Below are 19,654 nucleotides of genomic sequence, written 5' to 3'. Positions count from 1 at the left end.
GGTTTAAAAGTGCTAAGTACATAAATAGCTATCCACTGTCAAATCTTAACTAGTTTTCTTGATATTAAGATAGGGTTAGTGTTTGGGTCGGTCAGCTATGGGGCCTCCTCCGAGTGGGATATGCCCCAAACACCTCACCCAGGAGATGCTCAGGGGGTATGCTAATCAGATGCCCCAACCACCTTAACTGTCTTTTTTTGATCCTGAGGAGTAGTGGTTTTACTCTGAGCCCCTCTCGAATGACTCGTCTCCCTATCTCTACAGGAGAGCCCAGCCATTCTTTGAAGGAAACTAATTTCTGCTGTTGTATTTGCACAATCTCCCTCTTTTGGGCTTTACCCAAAGCTCGTGACAGTAGGAAGGTGAGGGTAGGTTACACAGACTGGCTGGTAAATTGAGAGCTTCCCTTTTACACTCGGCTCCCTCTTTGGCACGACCGACAGTGTCTGTATAAATGCAGACGCTTCCACAGGTCCATCTCTGTCTCTCACTCTCCTCTCACTTGTAAACACAACGCAGAGATAAACTCCTCCACTTCAGGCAGCAACTCATCCCTGACCCGGACTGAGCACTTCACTCTTTTGCTGCTGAGGACCATGGCCTTTGATTTTGAGGTGCGGATTTTTATTCCCGCAAATTCACACTGGGAACCACTCTAGTGCTTGTTGGAGGGCCTCGGGGTACTGGTCGTTTGGTACTGGGCCGCGAGAGTTGAGGCTCAGGTGTGAAATGTATGGTTTTCAGGGTTTTTATCGGTTTTCAGCGTTATTTTGTTATCGTTTTTATCGTTAACTCGGTTTTCCTGGGTCTTTTCACGTGTGTTATGAATAAATCTTCTTTTTTTCGGTACCAGTACTAGTTTTATTTTGTTGTATTTATCCGCGACACCTTAAAGGCCGGTCCATGAAAATATTGTCGGGCATAAACCGGTCCGTGGAGCAAAAAAGGTTGGAGAGCGCTGTCTTAGAGGATAAAGAGCTAGTCCAGTGTTCGGCGACCAAGACGAAAACCGCATTGTCCCTCCTCTATCCGAGGTTCCACTAATGGACCAACTGCACCCTGCCATTTACCTTCTGAGGAGTACAATCCCCCCTCCGTGTGATGTTGCAGAAAGACTTTCCACTTAAAATGCAGTATTTCAAAAACAATCTAAGAAAAATGTCAATGCTTGATCAATAGTGAAAGTGTCACTCAGTTTTGTTTTTAAATTAATGAAAAAATGTTTTAAAAAAAAGCAGGTCTTTTAACATAAAAATGCAGCATAAACATGCACTTCCTTATTTTAAACAATCCTTGTCTATTTATTTTATTTTCTGTTCTTCTGTAAGAAGTAGTGTAGTGACAGTGCCCCCTACTGTAGAGAAAACTTGGTACAGATCGCAGCAGCCAGCTGATGCAAAAGGAGCTGATCTGTAGGCAAACATGTAATTCAGGACTTGTTGGGACAATACAATAGGACGTTGCCATGTCATATCTTAGTAAATAACTGCACTGAAGATGTTTCATGTGTCTTAAAGGAAAATATACCATTTGTCGATATTATCTATGTATGTATATGTATCTATGTAAAAGAGAAAGGTCTTTCTGTTTGTGGAGCTTTTCAGGTATCTGTAGTCAAATGGGATCCAAACATCTCTACACACAATAGTAATTTTACATAACTTGGCACATGAAACCAACATATTCGTTTCTGTATCTCTACATGTTGTGTATTTTATGAAATAATATATATATTTACTGTCTTGCTCAGATGCACCATCCAATCCAGATGAAGCCCGCTGATAGTGAGAAAAACAATGGTAAGGATTTTGTAGCATAAGTACCTGCTAATAAACATACTTTTATGCATGTTGAATGTTGCAGGGCACCATAATTCTTGATATAATGCACAGAAGTTTAATGTTGTCTTATGTTTAATACAGCAGTGGAGGACAGAAAACTGTTTATTGGAATGATCTCCAAGAAGTGTAACGAGAATGATATCCGACTGATGTTTTCGCCATATGGACAGATAGAGGAGTGCCGGATACTCAGAGGCCCTGATGGACTTAGCCGTGGTAAGACTTATTTGTGATAAGGTTTAGCTTTCCAGCGTTTGCTATTCTGTTGCCAGGCTTATACACAATTACAGGTTGAAGTGTGATATTGTGTCTTGTCTGTCTGCAGCTTTGTTATATGGCTGAAAATGACTAAGTCCAGTAGTCATCTTTTGTAATAGTTTATGGTAAGTAGGGCTGCCACAAACGATTATTTTGATAGTCGACTAGTCACCGATTATTTTTGCGATTAGTCGACTAATCAGATCATCATCCATTGGACGTAAAACTACAGCTTATTGCACCAGCAGCATCTGCTCTTATATAACTATCATTAGCTTACAGCTTTAAGTGTGTAAGGTCTGTGCTAACTAACAATAAAGACAAGATGGTAGCTTATTAAAGTTTAATGAAATCTGCAGATTGTTTCGGTGAAGTTTAATAAACTCCTTGCTATCTAAAATATAACAGGACACCGGAGTAAATTCTCGAGCATCTCACACTTCTGATGATCAGCTGTCTGCTTGATGTTTATTCAGCTGTGTAAAAACTATAACTTTAATCTCAGCCAAACCGATTTACTCAGGAACAAATAAAATACTGAAAAAAGCCAAACAATAACATTTTTAAGTTATCTAAGTGACTTATATATCATGTTTAACCTGAGTAGTGAAAGACGGAGGTGGGTTTGAAAATGATCTGCCGGGAGTCCGGTGTTCTCACGGCTCTAGTGACCTAGCCCCCGGCTAGCTATCGAGCTAGTGGGTAACAGACGTCTCCGAAAACGTCGGAGCGCTTTTGAAAATATGTGGTGTCTTGATAAACTGAGCAGATATTTGAGGTTTACACAGCTACATTCTCGCCTGAAAATATGTTAAACGTTTATTTTGTGACCCAGAAAGAATAATAAGAGTAATATTAAAACTAACTAGCTGCCGCCATTGTTGGAAACTGCGCTGGGCTGCGCTATGAATTCTGGGACACAGCTACTTCTTCTTCGGGGTTTAACGGCAGCTGACATCCTTGTACATGCAGTGCTGCCATCTTCTGTTTCAGTCTGTTATTACACTCTTAAATCCTGCTACTTATTCCTGCGTCTTTTGGGATCTTACAAAGCTTCAAACGACGCGTCGACTATTAAATCACTCGACGACGATTTTAATAGTCGACGTAATCGTGACTAGTTGACTAATCGTGGCAGCCCTAATGGTAAGTAAACTAAAGAATTGTAAATTAAAACTCAGCGATCCCCAATGAGCAAGCACTTGCAGTATGGAGCAGAATAAAAACTCCCCTTTAACATGTAAAAACCTCTGGCCTGACCAGGCTCAGGGAGGGAAAGCTGTTTTCTTAGGCCAGATTAGAGAAGGAAAGACAGAAGAGTGTCCTGATAACAAAAATTAAACAGGACATAGCACAGATTATGAACCAGGAGCATAACCAAGAAAACTGTTCAAGATCTAATGCTCTACTGAATGCTTTATTAAAAAGGAAAGTGCATGCAGAACTAGGGGTAGGCGATGTATTAGATATACTTTATGTATTGCGAGTTTTGGTTTGGTTAAAATGGTTCTTTTGCAACCATAAACTATAAATTCCCATGGCAATATTAAGCTATGTGCATGTAATTCACTGTTTTGTTTTGTGATTTAACAAGGAGGATGCCAAACAAAATGCAGTAATTTGCCGTAAAACATGCCACAAAACTATTGCCACAAAGGGTAGCATTGCCATAAATTTATTCCACCAGCTGAAAAGTCATCCACTGGGGGTGGCTGTAGTTCAGGAGGTAGGTAGGTCACCTACTGATCGGAAGGTTAGTGGTTCGATTCCTGGCTCGTCCAGTCTGCGTGTCAAGTATCCTTGGGCAAGATACTAACCCCAAGTTGCTCTCCGATGCATCCATCGGAGTGTGAATGTAGTTCGTAAGCACTCTGTTTAGAAGTGCTTGTGCCAATGGGTGTGATTGGGTGAATGTGGCATGTTGTATAGAGCGCTTCTAGTACTCTGGGAGAGTTGAAACGCGCTATATAGGAATCAGTCTAGTCCATTTATCCTTCAACTGCAAAATGAAGAATGTTTTAAATGTTGCATGTCAACATCTCCCTACACACCAAAGAAAATATTGAATAAACCAGCTGTGATACCTGGTCAGTCGCTTTTAGTCACTATCTAGACTTTTGTTTCTGTAATATGAGGTCATTGCATTTTTAATTTTACTGTTTTTATATGTTATAAGCACAAAAAAGAGCCTTTCTAATTTCACTCGTTTTATTTTGTCTTGCGAATTCTTGCTTGATGTACTTTCTTGTTGTTATGATCTTCAGTTTGTTGAAGCTCTAATGTTGACCACAGAAAGAGAGTTACTGTCACAGTATTGTCATTTGGAAAAAAACTTCTATGTACAACTGAGGGTTAAAAAATGATTGAAATAAAACATGTCAATTCATTCAGATTTATTGTATTCAAAGTAGAAAAAAATATTGAATGGTCGATTTGAATGAGTATACCAGTGCAATTTTATTCACTATACGGTTGAAAATAACATGTTTTTGGAAGTTATTTAAACACTTCATGATATATATCTTGAATCGCAATAAAAAATGCAAAAATATTACAATATTAGATTTTCCTGATATCACCCAGGCCTTTGCTGAATTTAAATTGCGAGGTGATTCCACAGAGCAGAATCTCTATTCTGTCTTAGGCATATCTAGGAAGCACAAATAAGCCTGGACTACATAATGCTTTCTACAGAATAGTCTGGTACTAATAGCTATAGGACCTGATCTTTAGGACTTTGTGTGGGCCTAAGCAAGACGTATACCGTATTTTTCGGACCATAAGGCGCACTGCCGATGAATGGGTCTGTTTTCATACATAAGGTGCACGGGATTATAAGGTACATTAAGTGAAACAAAACGGACAGATAAGTCAAACTTTACTCAACTCATTCCTCTTGCTTCCTCTACTTCCATAACATTGATTCATTAATGTTGAATTCTCTCACAGCTGCTCTATTCCCATGTCGTTGCAGTATATTAATGACTAACCTCGTATTGTGGATGAATTCTCAGTTGTTCTCCTGACCGAAGTTTGGTCCGTTTACAGCATCCAGCCATGCGATTAAAGTTGTCCAGCTATGGTTGTGCCATCAGTTAACCCTGATGGCACGCGTGCCCAGGGTTGTCAACCCTTGATTTACACCGTTTTTAACTCTCAGTGATCCCGTACTATTGTTTGACTTTGGGATCTAAAGCGAAAGGAGTTTTGGACCCAGATAACTCCGTGAAGCTCTTGACTACGGTAGCCGCAATCCTACGACAATCTAAGTGGTGTGGCTTCGTAGCTTACCAAAGTCATATTAAAAATTTTTGGGCGGTTTCTGGTGTCATGACGTAGTCAGTGGACCTATTCGGTGGCTGCTCCCCACAATCTTGATAGAAAAACACCGAAACTCGTTAACAGACAATTCAACTGGGCAAGACAAAGCTGGTGGCGGAATAAGGCAAAGGGAACTCAAAATGCCAAAGGGACAGGATAAAGCCACTTCCTAATGCTAGCATCGTGACAGGACAAGCTAGCATGAGCCCCGTTAGCATAGCTAGCAATTCAGATGGTGAGCTACTAAAGGGTATCGAATCATTGAAATCAGAAATCAAACAAGATAATGAAGGTCTGAGAAGACATAGAAGACATGACACTGGAGCTAACCGAAGCGCTCTTCCAAAGCCTAAAAGCACAGAAATTGATCCGAAACAAGCTGGCAGATCTAGAATCAAAACCATCATTTAAAAGGGGTTACAGTTTCTAAAGTTGAACAATGAATAGGTCTCTTTGGTGATGATATAATAATATACTTACAGGATCCTGACACGACCTTTCCTCAATTGATTAAAGTATTTAAACATTTTGGTAAAAAATGAGGGTATAAACTAAACATCTTAAAGACTCACGTACTTTGTATGAACTATTCCCCCAGAGATTCAATTCAAAAGAAATATAAACTAAAATGGGACTCAAATAAGATCAAATATTTAGGTGTCTATCTAATCTGTGAATTAGGCACATTATATGAGGCAAATTATGGCAAGATTAGCAACGCGATTCAAAAAGATTTGACTAAATGGGCACCACTTGTCATGGATCTCCAGTCTCTATACCAGACGTACAATTTGGCAAAAGTGATAAACTAGTGAGCAGATTTATTTGGAAAGCGACAAAGCCAAGAGTAAGATTTAAAACCCTCCTCCTCTTTCTTTTCCTAGTTGGACTCGCCCTCATGAATTTCAAGGAATACTTATATGCAGCCCAGCTGAGATATATTGTATACTGGTGCTCACCGGACTACACCTCAAAATGGAAACATATTGAGATAAATTATTGTTCATCATGTCAACCACAAGCAAGATTGGGAGAAGAAACTATACAGTCTACACATGCAAATCCTATTACTGAATTCACTATTAAACTCTGGTGGGTTATAGTGACGAAGTGTAGAATTGAAGAAGACTGCAAACTGTTGGTTTGGCCTGCATATTCTCAAAAATTCCTAAGTGGCTAATGGGATAGTACATTTTTAGGATGGATTAATAAAGGAATTATGGCAATGTGCACATTAATAGATGGGAAAATATTCAAATATTTCGACAAACTACACAGACAGTTTGGACTGGATAAATCAGACTTGTTTCCAATTAAGACACTTTTATAATACAGGAATCAGGAGGAAGGCCCTGAGGGAAGGTAGCCAGATAACAGAAATAATATCAGGTGCGTATAAAAATCTTCCATCAAAAATTGTATCAAAATTATATAATGGTCTGCGAAATTTGAATAGGAATGAAACATTATATATTAAACAAAAGTGGGGATTTGAATTACATCTTAAATTGTCAGAGGATGATTGGGGATTCACATGTCTCTCACAGCATAATTCCACTAGCTCTAGACAATGGAGAGAATATGGTTGGAAAAATGTAATTAGGTTTTTTATTACTCCTTATATCAAAAGCAAGCAGCTGAAAACACCCTAGCAATGCTGGAGACTATGTGGGGACTGGAACGCCACCATTCTCATGTGTTTTGGAAGTGCAAAAATGTCAAATCTTAGTGTATTGCGGTAACAATGAAGAAAGTATTTGGGTATGATGTGCCGTGCGAGGCCGAGTACTGTATTTTGGACTATTGGAAAAAAAAAACTTTGGCCCAGAGATTCTGTTCATTATGTTCCTTTTGTGTTCCTTCCCTTTTTTCTTTTATTTTTGTTTGTATGTTCTATAAACTTGGAAAAAGTAAAAAAAAATAAAAAGTATTAAAAAAAATATATTTTTGACAGATTTTTGAGCACCGTGTACCACATAAAATTGTTTCGAGGTCTGTAAAAGCACAACCAGAATTCATACATAAGGTGCACCGGATTATAAGACGCACTGTCAATTTTTGAGAAAATTAAAGGATTTTAAGTGCGCCTTATAGTGCGGAAAATACTGTACATTAGAGGCCAAGTAAAGCTAATTGGTTTCTCAAGTCCCGATTTGTAGCCTTGAGATGAGCGTTTCCACCGCTGCAAAAAAAACAAGGAAGGGCAACTCTGACTATGAAACCATGTGCTCATTGGCTAATGACTGACAATGCATTAGGCCAAACCGTTCGGTTCTACAGATAATCTGCCATTTTGAAACATGGTCTAAGCAAAATTTACACAATAGACTCAGTTTGTTTTATTCAGTATCACCCAGAACAAATGACTAAGCCCATTTATTCACGACCAAAGTGTTTACCAAGGTCAAGATAGAAAATCTTTTTCCCATAGACTTCTGTAGGACCGGAAGTCTTTTTGTAGTCACAATCTGGTGACCCTCAGATATAATTTGGCACTTACAAATTGGCTTAATTTATTTGACCCCAAAGCTAGGCCCAACTTCTTTTTTTTTTACTGACTTATTGCTGTCACCTTATAACAGTTGGCCTGGGCTCCAGCCTCAAACAAGCTGTGAAGTTTGACACAGGACCTGATGGCCCTTTGACTGGAGATTAAGGCTGCCACAAACAATTATTTTGATAGTCGACTAGTCACCGATTATTTTTGCGATTAGTCGACTAATCAGATCATCATCCATTGGACGTAAAACTACAGCTTATTGCACCAGCAGCATCTGCTCTTATATAACTATCATTAGCTTACAGCTTTAAGTGTTTAAGGTCTGTACTAACTAAAAATAAAGACAAGATGATAGTTTATTAAATTTTCATGAAATCTGCAGATTGTTTCGGTGAAGTTTAATAAACTCCTTGCTATCTAAAATATAACAGGACACCGGAGTAAATTCTTGAGCATCTCACACTTCTGATAATCAGCTGTCTGCTTGATGTTTATTCAGCTGTGTAAAAACTATAACTTTAATCTCAGCCAAACCGATTTACTCAGGAACAAATAAAATACTAAAATAAGCCAAACAATAACATTTTTAAGTTATCTAAGTGACTTATATATCATGTTTAACCTGAGTAGCGAAAGACCGCGGTGGGTTTGAAAACGATTAGCCGGGAGTCCGGTGTTCTCACGGCGCTAGTGAGCCTAGCCCCCGGCTAGCTATCGAGCTAGTGGGTAACAGACGTCTCCGAAAACGTCGGAGCGCTTTTGAAAATATTTGGTGTCTTGATAAACTGAGCAGATATTTGAGGTTTACACAGCTACATTCTCGCCTGAAAATATGTTAAACGTTTATTTTGTGACCCAGAAAGAATAATAAGAGTAATATTAAAACTAACTAGCTGCCGCCATTGTTGGAAACTGAGCTGGGCTGCGCTATGAATTCTGGGACACAGCTACTTCTTCTTCTTCGGGGTTTAACGGCAGCTGGCATCCTTGTACATGCAGTGCTGCCATCTCCTGTTTCAGTCCGTTATTACACTCTTAAACCCTGCTACTTATTCCTGCGTCTTTTGGGATCTTGCAAAGCTTCAAACGACACGTCGACTTTTAATTAGTGGTCGACGATTTTGATAGTCGATGTAATCGTGACTAGTCGACAAATCGTGGCAGCCCTACTGGAGATCAATCAAAAGGAAGCTTCATCAAATATGGAAAAGGGCTCTTGTGTGCCAGATTACACAAGAACTGGGTCACATGGAGTGTAACTCCATCAGACTCAATCCAAATCCAAAAATTTCAGTTCAATTGTCAATATGGTATGTAAGAGGTCAGGAGAGGTAAAGTCATCCAGGTCTAAGACAATTTAGACTCACTTGAGGAATAAAGGTGGTCATAGTCTTACTAACTTTAACATGTTAAAATGTTTTAATAAATGTACTGAAACATATGCAAATAAAAAGAATAGGGATGGCACAGTATTGTAAATGCCTAGTATGGGCTGAAACCCAAATGTGGAAGCTCTGTGCAATGGCAAACCAAGCAGTTCTATATGTCCAAAGGTTTATAGACAACTAAACTGGGATGACGTAAAAAGTGACTAAGATTAAAGACTGATCTTATCCACCAGAAGATGCCCTCAACAGCTGAAAGCTCATACTTTTTCTTCGCTCTGCAGGTTTGATTCTAAAGAGACAACATTGATTATCAATTCAGTAAAATGCCCTGCTCTTTAACAGCTTTAAAGAACCATGATAGAAGTGAAGAAAAAATGTGTTTCGAATACCACAAAAATGTTAGAAGGTGAAAATACTATAAATAGGATAATTTGCATCATAGAGATCTGTTCTTAAACCATGTTTAGAGTCAAAAAGTGATATGACTTGGTTAGTTGGTCCCTGCTAATAGACTTACATTACCTAGGTAAGGTAACTAGTGACAGAACTCAGTGGAACACAAGGACACTACAACTAAAAAGCAGCCTAAGGTATCACTTTTGTACTTTAAAAAAAACAAACAAATAAAAGATACACTGTCCGCTTTCACTGTCTGTTTCAGTGCAGTTCTTTCATTATTTGGTTAGCTGCACTGAAACAGGAAAATCTTACTGTAGCCTTAATGTTAGGGTTAGGGTAGGGTACAATAATACTAATTGTACAAAAAATCCAATTAGCGGTACAATCGTCTGGAAAAGCAGATGTGTCCACAAGATGATATCATCACTATTTTATCCAATGCCAGGAACTGATGACCTACTGATTGAATTGAAATATAAAGATAAATTAGGACCTGGCATCCACATATGTGGACATCACATTTTGGGTTATTTAGACCAAAATACTAAATTTTGCTCTACTTATGAGGACATTATGCTGCTACTGTTCTTTCGAAATTTTAAATGAATATCCTCATACGTGGCTCTCATTTTTATTAAAAACAAAAGTAAGGTAAAAAAAAAATCTGGTAATTCTTTGTTTTTACATTCATCGGGCCCCAATCAGCCCAAATATCAAAGAGAAATTAAAAATGCTGCTGTGGAAGAGTTCGGGTCTTAGGAGGTTAAATATGAATAATGAATCTTAATCAAAACCAAGTTCTCTTACACCAATAAACTGGAAAAGTGTATCAAAAATTTTGTTAAAAATAAGTGTGGTCTTACTGAAAGGTTAACAAAACTGATACATTTAGTTTCTTTCTTGCAGGTTGTGCGTTTGTGACATTCACAGCCAGACAAATGGCCCAGTCTGCTATCAAATCCATGCACCAGTCCCAGACCATGGAGGTGAAGTTTAAACTAAAAAAAAACTAATTTTGTCTGTGATTTTGATTTTAGAAGATCTGCATTCTGTTGTTTCCACTGGATAAATAGTTTCAAGGTTTCCCAGTATATGATTATTCACAGCAAGCGATTAACCATTGTCCTTGATGTAAATATGTAAGAAAAAATTGTGTATGTTTCTGTCCTGTTTGTTTGTATATGTGTCTTTCTGGCTGCTGTTACAACCAAATTTCCCCTTGTGGGACAATTAGAGGATTATTCTATTCTATTCTAGATTTTTTTTTAACTATTTGGTTACGTTACTTGGAATTTGAAAGATGCAGTTTAATAGTTTTGACCAGTAACCTGTCATGAGCACAATGTTTTCCTGTGTTTGTGTTCAGGGTTGTTCATCGCCAATTGTAGTGAAATTCGCAGACACTCAGAAGGACAAGGAGCAGAAGCGCATGGCTCAACAGCTGCAGCAGCAGATGCAGCAACTTAGTGCTGCTTCCATGTGGGGTAATCTCACTGGACTCAACAGTTTAGGCCCACAGTACTTAGCAGTAAGTGTATATTTATCCAAAATGTAACAACCATTAGAAAACAAATTGACAAATTTAAATGTTATCTTCCATTTTTCTTCTTGCTTTAGCTCTACTTACAGTTGCTGCAGCAGTCTGCCTCCACAGGGAATGCACTCAACAACCTGCACCCTGTTTCAGGTACATATACACACATCCAAAGAATGTAAAGCTATATTACTGGCTACATAATAATCTCATTAATTATTTTGAGTTTAGATTCATCCCTTTGTTTATTGAGAAAGTTAAGTCCAGCCTTATATCTGTATAACTGATGATCTCTGTTGGGGAACTTAAACTTGCCTATTCATGTGTCTGTCAGGTCTTAATGCTATGCAGAACCTCGCTGCTTTAGCAGCAGCAGCAACTGCTACACAGGCCACACCTACGGGTTCTAGCGCCATGACGACATCTACTAGCCCACTAAGTGCGTTAACAAGCTCAGGTAAAAACCAAAACACAGAGTCTGTACTACAAAACTAAGGAAATTTAAGTTTGGTTGATTTCTTTGTTGTGACAATGAATGTTGCAAATGAATCGTATATCACTGGAAAGCCTATTTATGGTGCCACCTTTGTAAGAAAAATGTATTTTTGGGTTGAGCAGCAGAGGTTGAGTATGTAGGTTGTGCCCTGTAAAACTTAGTGGACACAGGTGAAAGAATATTGGCTAACCGGATAAAACAATACTGTGGATCCATCACAGAATGGCTATAAATACATACTTTCACAGAATTTAAAACTTTATATGCTCTTGGACCTGAAATTAAATGTCAGGTAATCTCTAATATAATGTAAAATACTGAACACCAGGATTTAAACTGTATATTAAACCCATTTGCTTTACAGCAAATTCATTTCTGTTCCACTACTGGCCTAATGCAAGAACTGCTCAATTAGGTAAGGAGAAACAATAGTCCATTAGTCCAAATACAACTTCATCCTCAAGAAGTATAGTATTGGTGCATTGTATAGTATAGTATTGCATAGTATTAGAGAACTGGAGCCAACGACCTTCACCTAAACCCAGTAAAATTTGATAAGATCATATCTGTGAAGGTTCTCAGTCATCCAGGTCATCATAGTTTAAGGAGCTTGGAAAGATGCTTTTTTCTTTCCAAGCTCCTTAGATTTGATAAGATTATGTTTGGGCTTTTGAGCAATAAAATTCAAGAAAGGCGTGTGCAAACTTAAGTTAAAAAAAAAAAAAAAAACCTGATTAAAAATATTTTATTACAATCGTGATGATTTGGGCCAATGCCTTTTTTTTTTCATATGCTTGAAAAGCAGCCAACACGTATACTGTATATGAAACACTTTGTCATGTAACAAAAACCAAAACCAAAAAAGCAAGACTTGAACCCCCCCAAAAAAACCAAACCTTATTATAGCAAGTGCTTTTGTTTAACGCTAGACTTGGCAAAGGGCTTATTTGGACCCCTTTGCATTTTAAAATGTAGCTGTCGAAGTAAAACTCCACGTAATTTCATGACTTTTCCAAAAATAGAATTGGGTCATGATACACTTTTTGGGTGTAGGGAATAAAAAGAAAAACGCATTGTAACAATTTATTTCCTTCAAGGGTGTAATTTTGACCCAATTGAAATTATTGTAAAATGCCTGGCTGCCTGGAAACATGTATTGTTTACACACATGATGATATTAAATCTACCATAACATGAACCAGAGCTGACTAGATGTGATTCATAGGTAAATATATAGCAGACTGTAGTAATGAAATCATTTGAATTACTTGTAAGACTAATAAAAACTAAACTAATAAAACCCTTAAAACATAAATCCTGGCTTTGTCAAATCTTCCTTGTGATTAGACTTGTGAAATTACTTTTAATTTTGATGTTTTCCATTCTTATAGTACTTTTAATGATGCAAGGTAAATTGTTCATTTCCCCTATTATTATATCATTAAAAGTAAATGTTTCCCAAGCAGGCTCCTCCCCCACCTCCAGTAGCAACTCCTCGGCGAACCCCATGGCTTCTTTAGGGGCCCTGCAGTCTCTGGCTGCTAGTGCTGGAGCTGGCCTCAACATAGGTTCCTTGGCAGGTAAAAACTCTTATCTGCATAGGCTGAAATATAGATTAATTTGAGGCAGTACGTCTGATATAAATCTTCATTTTCAGGATTTGCTTGTCTGTGCTTTTTGTTGTCATACGTTAATTCTGGCTGTAATCTGGCTTGTAACTGTTTTATAATAATCACTACCTGTTGGATTGGATTGTACTTGAAGGACTAACTGTAAATAAGTTCCAAGTGCGTTGGCTCAGTGGTTCCTTCGGTGGTTCCTGCTAACTTGAGCAACTTAATCCATGAAATCTGTTGCATAAATAATTTTATTTGGGGGGGGGGGGGGGGGGGGGGGGGGGGGGTTGTTTTGTTGTTGTTTTGTTTTGTTTTTTACTTTTCAGGCTGACTCATTAATTACAATTGTAAAACCAAAAGGGGGAAAAACTTACTTTTCCCTGGAACACTCTCTCACAGTCTGTGTCTAAAACCTAAAAGAGGAATTATGGATTTGATCAACTGGTCTCTGAATGCTATTGACACCCTTTTCTCAACGAGAAGTCTGAACTCGGTGAGCCTGAGTGTCCTGGAGGTACTTTCCCTGCCGGATACACGATGGATGGGTGGCAGGAATGGAGGGTCGTGTGCCTGGCGGGACTGTCGATCAAGGATGCTGAAGATATCTACCTATTCGGAACCATGATAACAGGGTTCTGGCTGATCGGAGCTGGGTTGGCCCTGGCTTATCTGAGAATTAAGAAAGCGGAACCGGCTGTTCAAACCCCCCCAAGGCTGCCCGCTGGGATTGAAACGACGGGACGAGGCGTGAGTTCTCAAAATGGGCTCATTGAGTGCAGCACAGTTAAGACCTTGGAGAAGCTTGCGGCTGCCGTGAACACTCAGAATAAGACCTCTGAGCGCAAATTGGATTACATCTTGGAGAAGCTCACTGCGGTTGTGAGTTCTCGGAATCGGCTCTTTGAGCACAAGAATGACAACATCACGGAGCGTAAGGTTGATAACATCATGGAGAAGCTCGCGGCTCTCCACCGGGAGATTGAGAGACCAGTGTCGGACTGTAGAACAGCTTTGAAATTCATATAAGTTGTTCGCACTAAAGTATAAACCACCATCACTTCATGCGGATACCCCTTTGGCGCCAGCTGTGGTCTCAAGGCTGGAGCTGAACAATAACACCCTGATAACAGACTGTGCTTAGACTGTTTCTTCCCATTCTGCAAGGCCACCTGGGTTGGCTGGAAGACTGTTTACTTGGACAGTAAAGGACACTAAGGACACTGTCTCAGCTGAACTCTGGACACACACATACACTGATACACACTCATCCCCCCTCCCTTTCCAAACGCCTTCGACGCTTGTTCCCTCCTAGAGAACACGGCGGGTTTGGGCCCAGCGCTGGAAAAATAGCTGCAGGGCAGGATGGCTGCTGTGTTTGCTTGGGATTACTCCTCACCCCCCACCCACCCCTGTTACTGGTCACGTGCTCTATAATGTTGTGCTGTGGACATTTATGTGCTTTCTGTGCAGAGGAGTTTTTTTGTTTCCTGTTCTCATGCTGTCCTCCCAGGAGCTCAGCATGAGTAGAGGTCTCCTTTTTCCCTCTTGGACTTTCCCATTGTTTTGTATTTCAGTGTTTTTCCGTAATACTACCGGTCCCCTACCTGTCTCCCCATGTGATGTCTGTGTTGTGCATGTAAGGTCGGGGGGAGGGGGTCGGTCCCATTTCACTGCAGGGCAACTTGCATGTGACAAATAAAGTTTTCTTGAATCTTGAACAGTGACAGCCTTTTGGCCTCTTTTCTGATTCTTAGTCTACTGAAGTTTGTACCACTGTGAACATACAGCTTTTTTTCTTCTTGTAACTGATGCAGGCATGGCAGCACTTAATGGCAGTCTTGGCTCTGGAAGTCTTTCTAATGGCTCAGGAAATACAATGGAGGCACTGAGCCAGGCCTACTCTGGCATTCAACAGTACGCCGCCGCCACCCTCCCTAGCCTCTACAACCAGACCATGCTATCCCAGCAGAATGTGTCAGCTGCAGGCAGCCAAAAGGAAGGTGAGTTTTGTTAGCTGGGAGTTTTGTTAGCTAATGCAATGACTGAGTGAAGTGGACACTTATTAAAGGCATTTATACAGAGGTTCAGTGTGTAACTATTAAAAAACAGAATGCAGCTCTACTGTATTAGCATGTTTTAATGTATTTTCTCTTTAATTCAGTTTTATCCAGCTTTTGCTTGATCAGTAATAAGCCTCATGAGTTGTAGGCTGTTTTTTCAATTAGGTCGTACCTATATGCCTTAGATGAAATAGATAAACCTACTGTCAGTTTTCTCACAATTTAACATAACTCAGGCAACAAGAATAAACCATATGTAACTTGGAACCTCTCTAAAGGATTGTATTAATGACAAAGATGCACACACATGTTGTGCCATTTGGTTATGCAACTTTTTTTTTTTACAAGAAATTATTCTACTTTCCAACCCTCACCCTTGGTCAGATCTGGGAAATGATCAAAAGAGACTATGTAGGGTCATGAATAGGGATGGGTACCGGTGTCCGGTACCATGATGGCACCGGTTCTGACATAAACGGTAGTAACCAGACCGAAAAGCAGCGCACATTTCGGTGCTTTATTTCGGTGCTTTTTTTCCTGAGCTGTGATACACTTCTAGCCAATCACTTTACGTTTCCGAGGATAGTAGGCGGGGCCAGGTACGTACGTTCTTTTAGAGCAGAGCTACAGATTAAAAATGTCCAAGGCGAAGCGGTCAAAAGTCTGGCTGTACTTCACAGCAAAAGATGGAAACTCAGCAGCAACAAGTGCTTTAAGCTGATACTGTGATACTGTCAAAGGAGGTAACACCTCAAATCCAATGAAACACCTGGCGACGCATAGCGTTTTTTTTTAAAAGCCCAGAAATGCGCCGTATTTGATAGCTTGCTGTGAGACCTCACACCGAGCGCATCTACTGCGGGTGGGTTGCCTGTTATGCAACATCCCCCAAAAACACCAAGAGGAGAGTCCTGGCCCCTAGCCCTGCCAGTGTAGCAGAAATGATGAGGATGATGATGCAGCAGCAGCCGTTCTTCTCTGCGTGAGTAGCTAAATGTTGTTCGTGTGTAATTTACGTTGAGTAGGCTAACCACGTTATTACATTAATGCATGTAAGGTGAACTAGCAAACATCATCATAGCTACATGCGGCTGTCTTCTTGTTTGATGGCAGATACTCCCTTCACCCTGGCCAAAAAGGCTAAAATGACCAAAGAAAAAGTGGAAAACAGCTAAACATGAGAGGTTTTTGGACAAAGTTTGTGTTTTTTCCATTGTTTAAGCACTGCTTCCAGCCAAGAGTGATACCATATATGCCCCATAGCTGCAGAAAAGGCTAACATTGTTATCTTTTTACAAAAAACAGCTGAGCATGAGAGGTTTTTGGACCAATTTTGTGTTCTCCATTCTTTAAGCACCGGTTTGAGCACCGTTTCAAAAGTACCGATTTGGCACCGGTATCGGATAAAACCTAAACGATACCCATCCCTAGTCATGAACAGAAGTGGGTAAAATGAGTTTATTTTGTATGGTGGCTGTGCTCAGCATTTGCGGTAGAGAGAGTAACTCTGATATCCAAGCTGAGTGCTCATCAGAGTAGTGCTCCTGCTCCTTTGTGATGAAAGGAGACAGTTGAGGTGGTTCTGACCTCTGGTTTAGGATGCCTCCTGGATTTCTCCTTAGAGGTTCTCCAGGCACTTAGGAGCAGAACCCAGTTTCTGGGGAGAAGGATGTCTGGAATACTCTGCTCAGTCAGCTCAGTCATGATCTCCCTTTGAATACCCCTAAAGATGATTCATGGATGATTTTTTGTTTTAATTTTACACTTTTTCTCGTTTGTTTTTTAATACTGTTATGCAATTTAAAATACTTGTTGACAGCTCTAATTCCTTCATCATTTTGAAGTAATTAAACATGGTAAATGTAACATGTAACAGTAAACAAGTAAACTAGCTGCAGAGATGTTACCATGCATCACCATTGTGCCTCTGCTTACCTACTAACAGTTAGCAACATTATTTGACTTTGATTTGATTTGATATACCTTTATTAGTCCCACAAGGGGAAATTTCATAAGGCTGCCGACCTATTGGACGCAATGGCGGCGCCATCTTACCCTCCGACCATACATACATTACACAAACATCACATGGGGAAGACAGGTCAGAGAGGTATAACAATGGAAAATGCACCACATGAGGAAAGATAAGGAGAAAAAATAACTCCAACAGGGAGATCAGTTTGAGAACAGAAAAAAACACCTCTGCACATGAAAAACCTCTTAATACACCAAAGAAACACATGACAAGCAACAGGGATGGGTAAAGGGTGAGAGACAGCCGATTTAGACAGTACATCCGAGCCTGCGTGCGCTGGTCTCCATGATCCACCGTCAGCATCGGAAGGGAATAAGCGTCAAAGGCATTTGGAAAGGGAGGGGGGATGAGTGTGTGCATATCAGTGTATATGTATGTGTGTGTGTCCAGAGTTCAGCTGAGACAGTGTCCTTCGCCCTGCCAGGCTAAGTAAACAGTCTTCCAGCCAACCCAGGTGGCCTTGCATGGAATGGGAAGAACAGACTCAACACAGTAGTTATCAGGGTGTTATTGTTCAGCTCCAGCCTTGAGACCGCAGCTGGCGCCAAAGGGGTATCCGCATGAAGTGATGGTGGTTTATACTTTAGTGCGAACAGCTCATATGAATTTCAAAGCAGTTCTACAGTCCGACACTGGTCTCTCAATCTCCCGTTGAAGAGCCGCGAGCTTCGCCATACTTGCGCTCTGTGATGTTGTCATTTCTTGTGCTCAAGGAGCTGATTCTGAGAACTCACCACAGTGTGCCTCCCCGAGATGTCATCCGATTTGCGCACAGAGATGTTATTCCGAGCGAGCCCTTCCGAGATGTATCCAGTCTGCAGTCAGAGATCTTATTCTGAGTATTCACGGCAGCCGTAGCCTCTCAAAGATCTTATCCGTGCTGCACTCAATGAGCCCATTTTGAGAAACTCACGCCTCGTCCCGTCGTTTCAATCCCAGCGGGCAGCCTTGTGGGGGTTTGAACAGCCGGTTCCGCTTCCTTAATTCTTTGATAAGTCAGGGCCAAGCCAGCTCCGATCAGCCAGAACCCTGTTACCATGGTTCCGAATAGGTAGATATCTTCAGCACTCAAGCTCACCCAAGCCCAGACTTCTCGTTGAGAAAGGGGTGTCAATTGCATTTAGGGACCAGTTGATCCAATCCATAATTCCTCTTTTAGGTTTTAGAGAACAGACTGTGAGAGAGTGTTCCAGGGAAAACTAATACAAAAAACACGAGACTAGACAAGGACATAAGAGGCTAAGCAGGGAAGCTAAGGGAGAGGAGGACGAGAGGAGAAAAGTGCGACCGCCTTCGTCAAGAGCAAGAGCAGAAGGACATCAACAATTATCAACAATTATGTTATTGTCATTACATGTTTTCTGTGACAATCCTCCCTTACAGTTTTAGATTTTTGGAGTGCATTTTATCTCTCACATTTTCTGAATATGGTGTGTGAAACACTGAGTATGCCTTTAAATAAAAATTGCCGTTTAGCTACAACTAACTGTTAAGTTGTTAAGAGATGTGTGTAGTGTGTTTTAATGTCACTTTCTGATAAGGGTTTTTGTCTTATTTTATTATGCTGCATCAGCCATGACTGGGTGCTGCACTAGTAAGATGTAACTATCTCTCTAAAATAACCTTGGCTCATCATGTCAACAGCTCAACTTATAGTAAAAAATAACTATAAGTGTGAAACTCTGGAGTGGCAAAGTATGCGCACAATTTCAAATTTGTGTTGAAATTTCAAGATTTCAATGTGTCTTTTTTGAAACATGAAAGTACACTACTTATGGCGACTGTGGCTCAGGGGGTTGGGAATCGCATCTGTAACCGGAAGGTCGCCGGTTCGATCCCTGGGCTCTCTGTCCTGGTCGTTGTGTCCCTGGGCAAGACACTTTACCCTACTTGCCTACTGGTGTTGGCCAGAGGGGCCGATGGTGCGATATGGCAGCCTCGCTTCTGTCAGTCTGCCTGCCCCAGGGCAGCTGTGGCTACAACCGTAGCTTGCCTCCACCAGTGTATGAATGTGAGAGTGAATGAATAGTGGTATTGTAAAGTGCCTTGAAAAGCGCTATATAAATCCAATCCATTATTATTATTACTACCGGTCAAGGTTTTTATAACACCTCAATTTTTCCAATTCCAATCGAAAATTATGCAGTTTAACGTCTCATTGCACTCTGAAATGAAAGGAGTCTTCGTAGTTGAAACTGAGACTCGC

At 40.2% G+C, this 19,654-nt stretch overlaps 1 protein-coding gene across 3 annotated transcripts in view; it reads left to right on the top strand.

Annotated features, from left to right (window-relative positions):
• Positions 1-19,654, top strand: part of celf1 (cugbp, Elav-like family member 1) — a 42,977-nt gene that overhangs the window by 14,940 nt on the left and 8,383 nt on the right. The window contains exons 4-11 of one of the 3 annotated variants that reach the window (XM_004574062.4): positions 1,751-1,799; positions 1,923-2,057; positions 10,614-10,693; positions 11,074-11,235; positions 11,325-11,394; positions 11,576-11,698; positions 13,204-13,317; positions 15,168-15,353. In XM_004574062.4, coding sequence (XP_004574119.2) covers positions 1,751-1,799; positions 1,923-2,057; positions 10,614-10,693; positions 11,074-11,235; positions 11,325-11,394; positions 11,576-11,698; positions 13,204-13,317; positions 15,168-15,353 — 919 coding nt within the window. Of the gene's footprint in view, positions 1-1,750; positions 1,800-1,922; positions 2,058-10,613; positions 10,694-11,073; positions 11,236-11,324; positions 11,395-11,575; positions 11,699-13,200; positions 13,318-15,167; positions 15,354-19,654 lie in introns of all 3 variants that reach the window. The other 2 variants (XM_004574061.4, XM_076888347.1) reach the window with 2 other exon arrangements.

Source organism: Maylandia zebra, linkage group LG9 (genome assembly GCF_041146795.1).
Source record: "Maylandia zebra isolate NMK-2024a linkage group LG9, Mzebra_GT3a, whole genome shotgun sequence".
Classification (NCBI taxonomy): Eukaryota; Metazoa; Chordata; class Actinopteri; order Cichliformes; family Cichlidae; genus Maylandia; species Maylandia zebra.
Note: the sequence above shows the minus strand (reverse complement) of the source record. Positions and strands in the feature narration are given on the sequence as shown.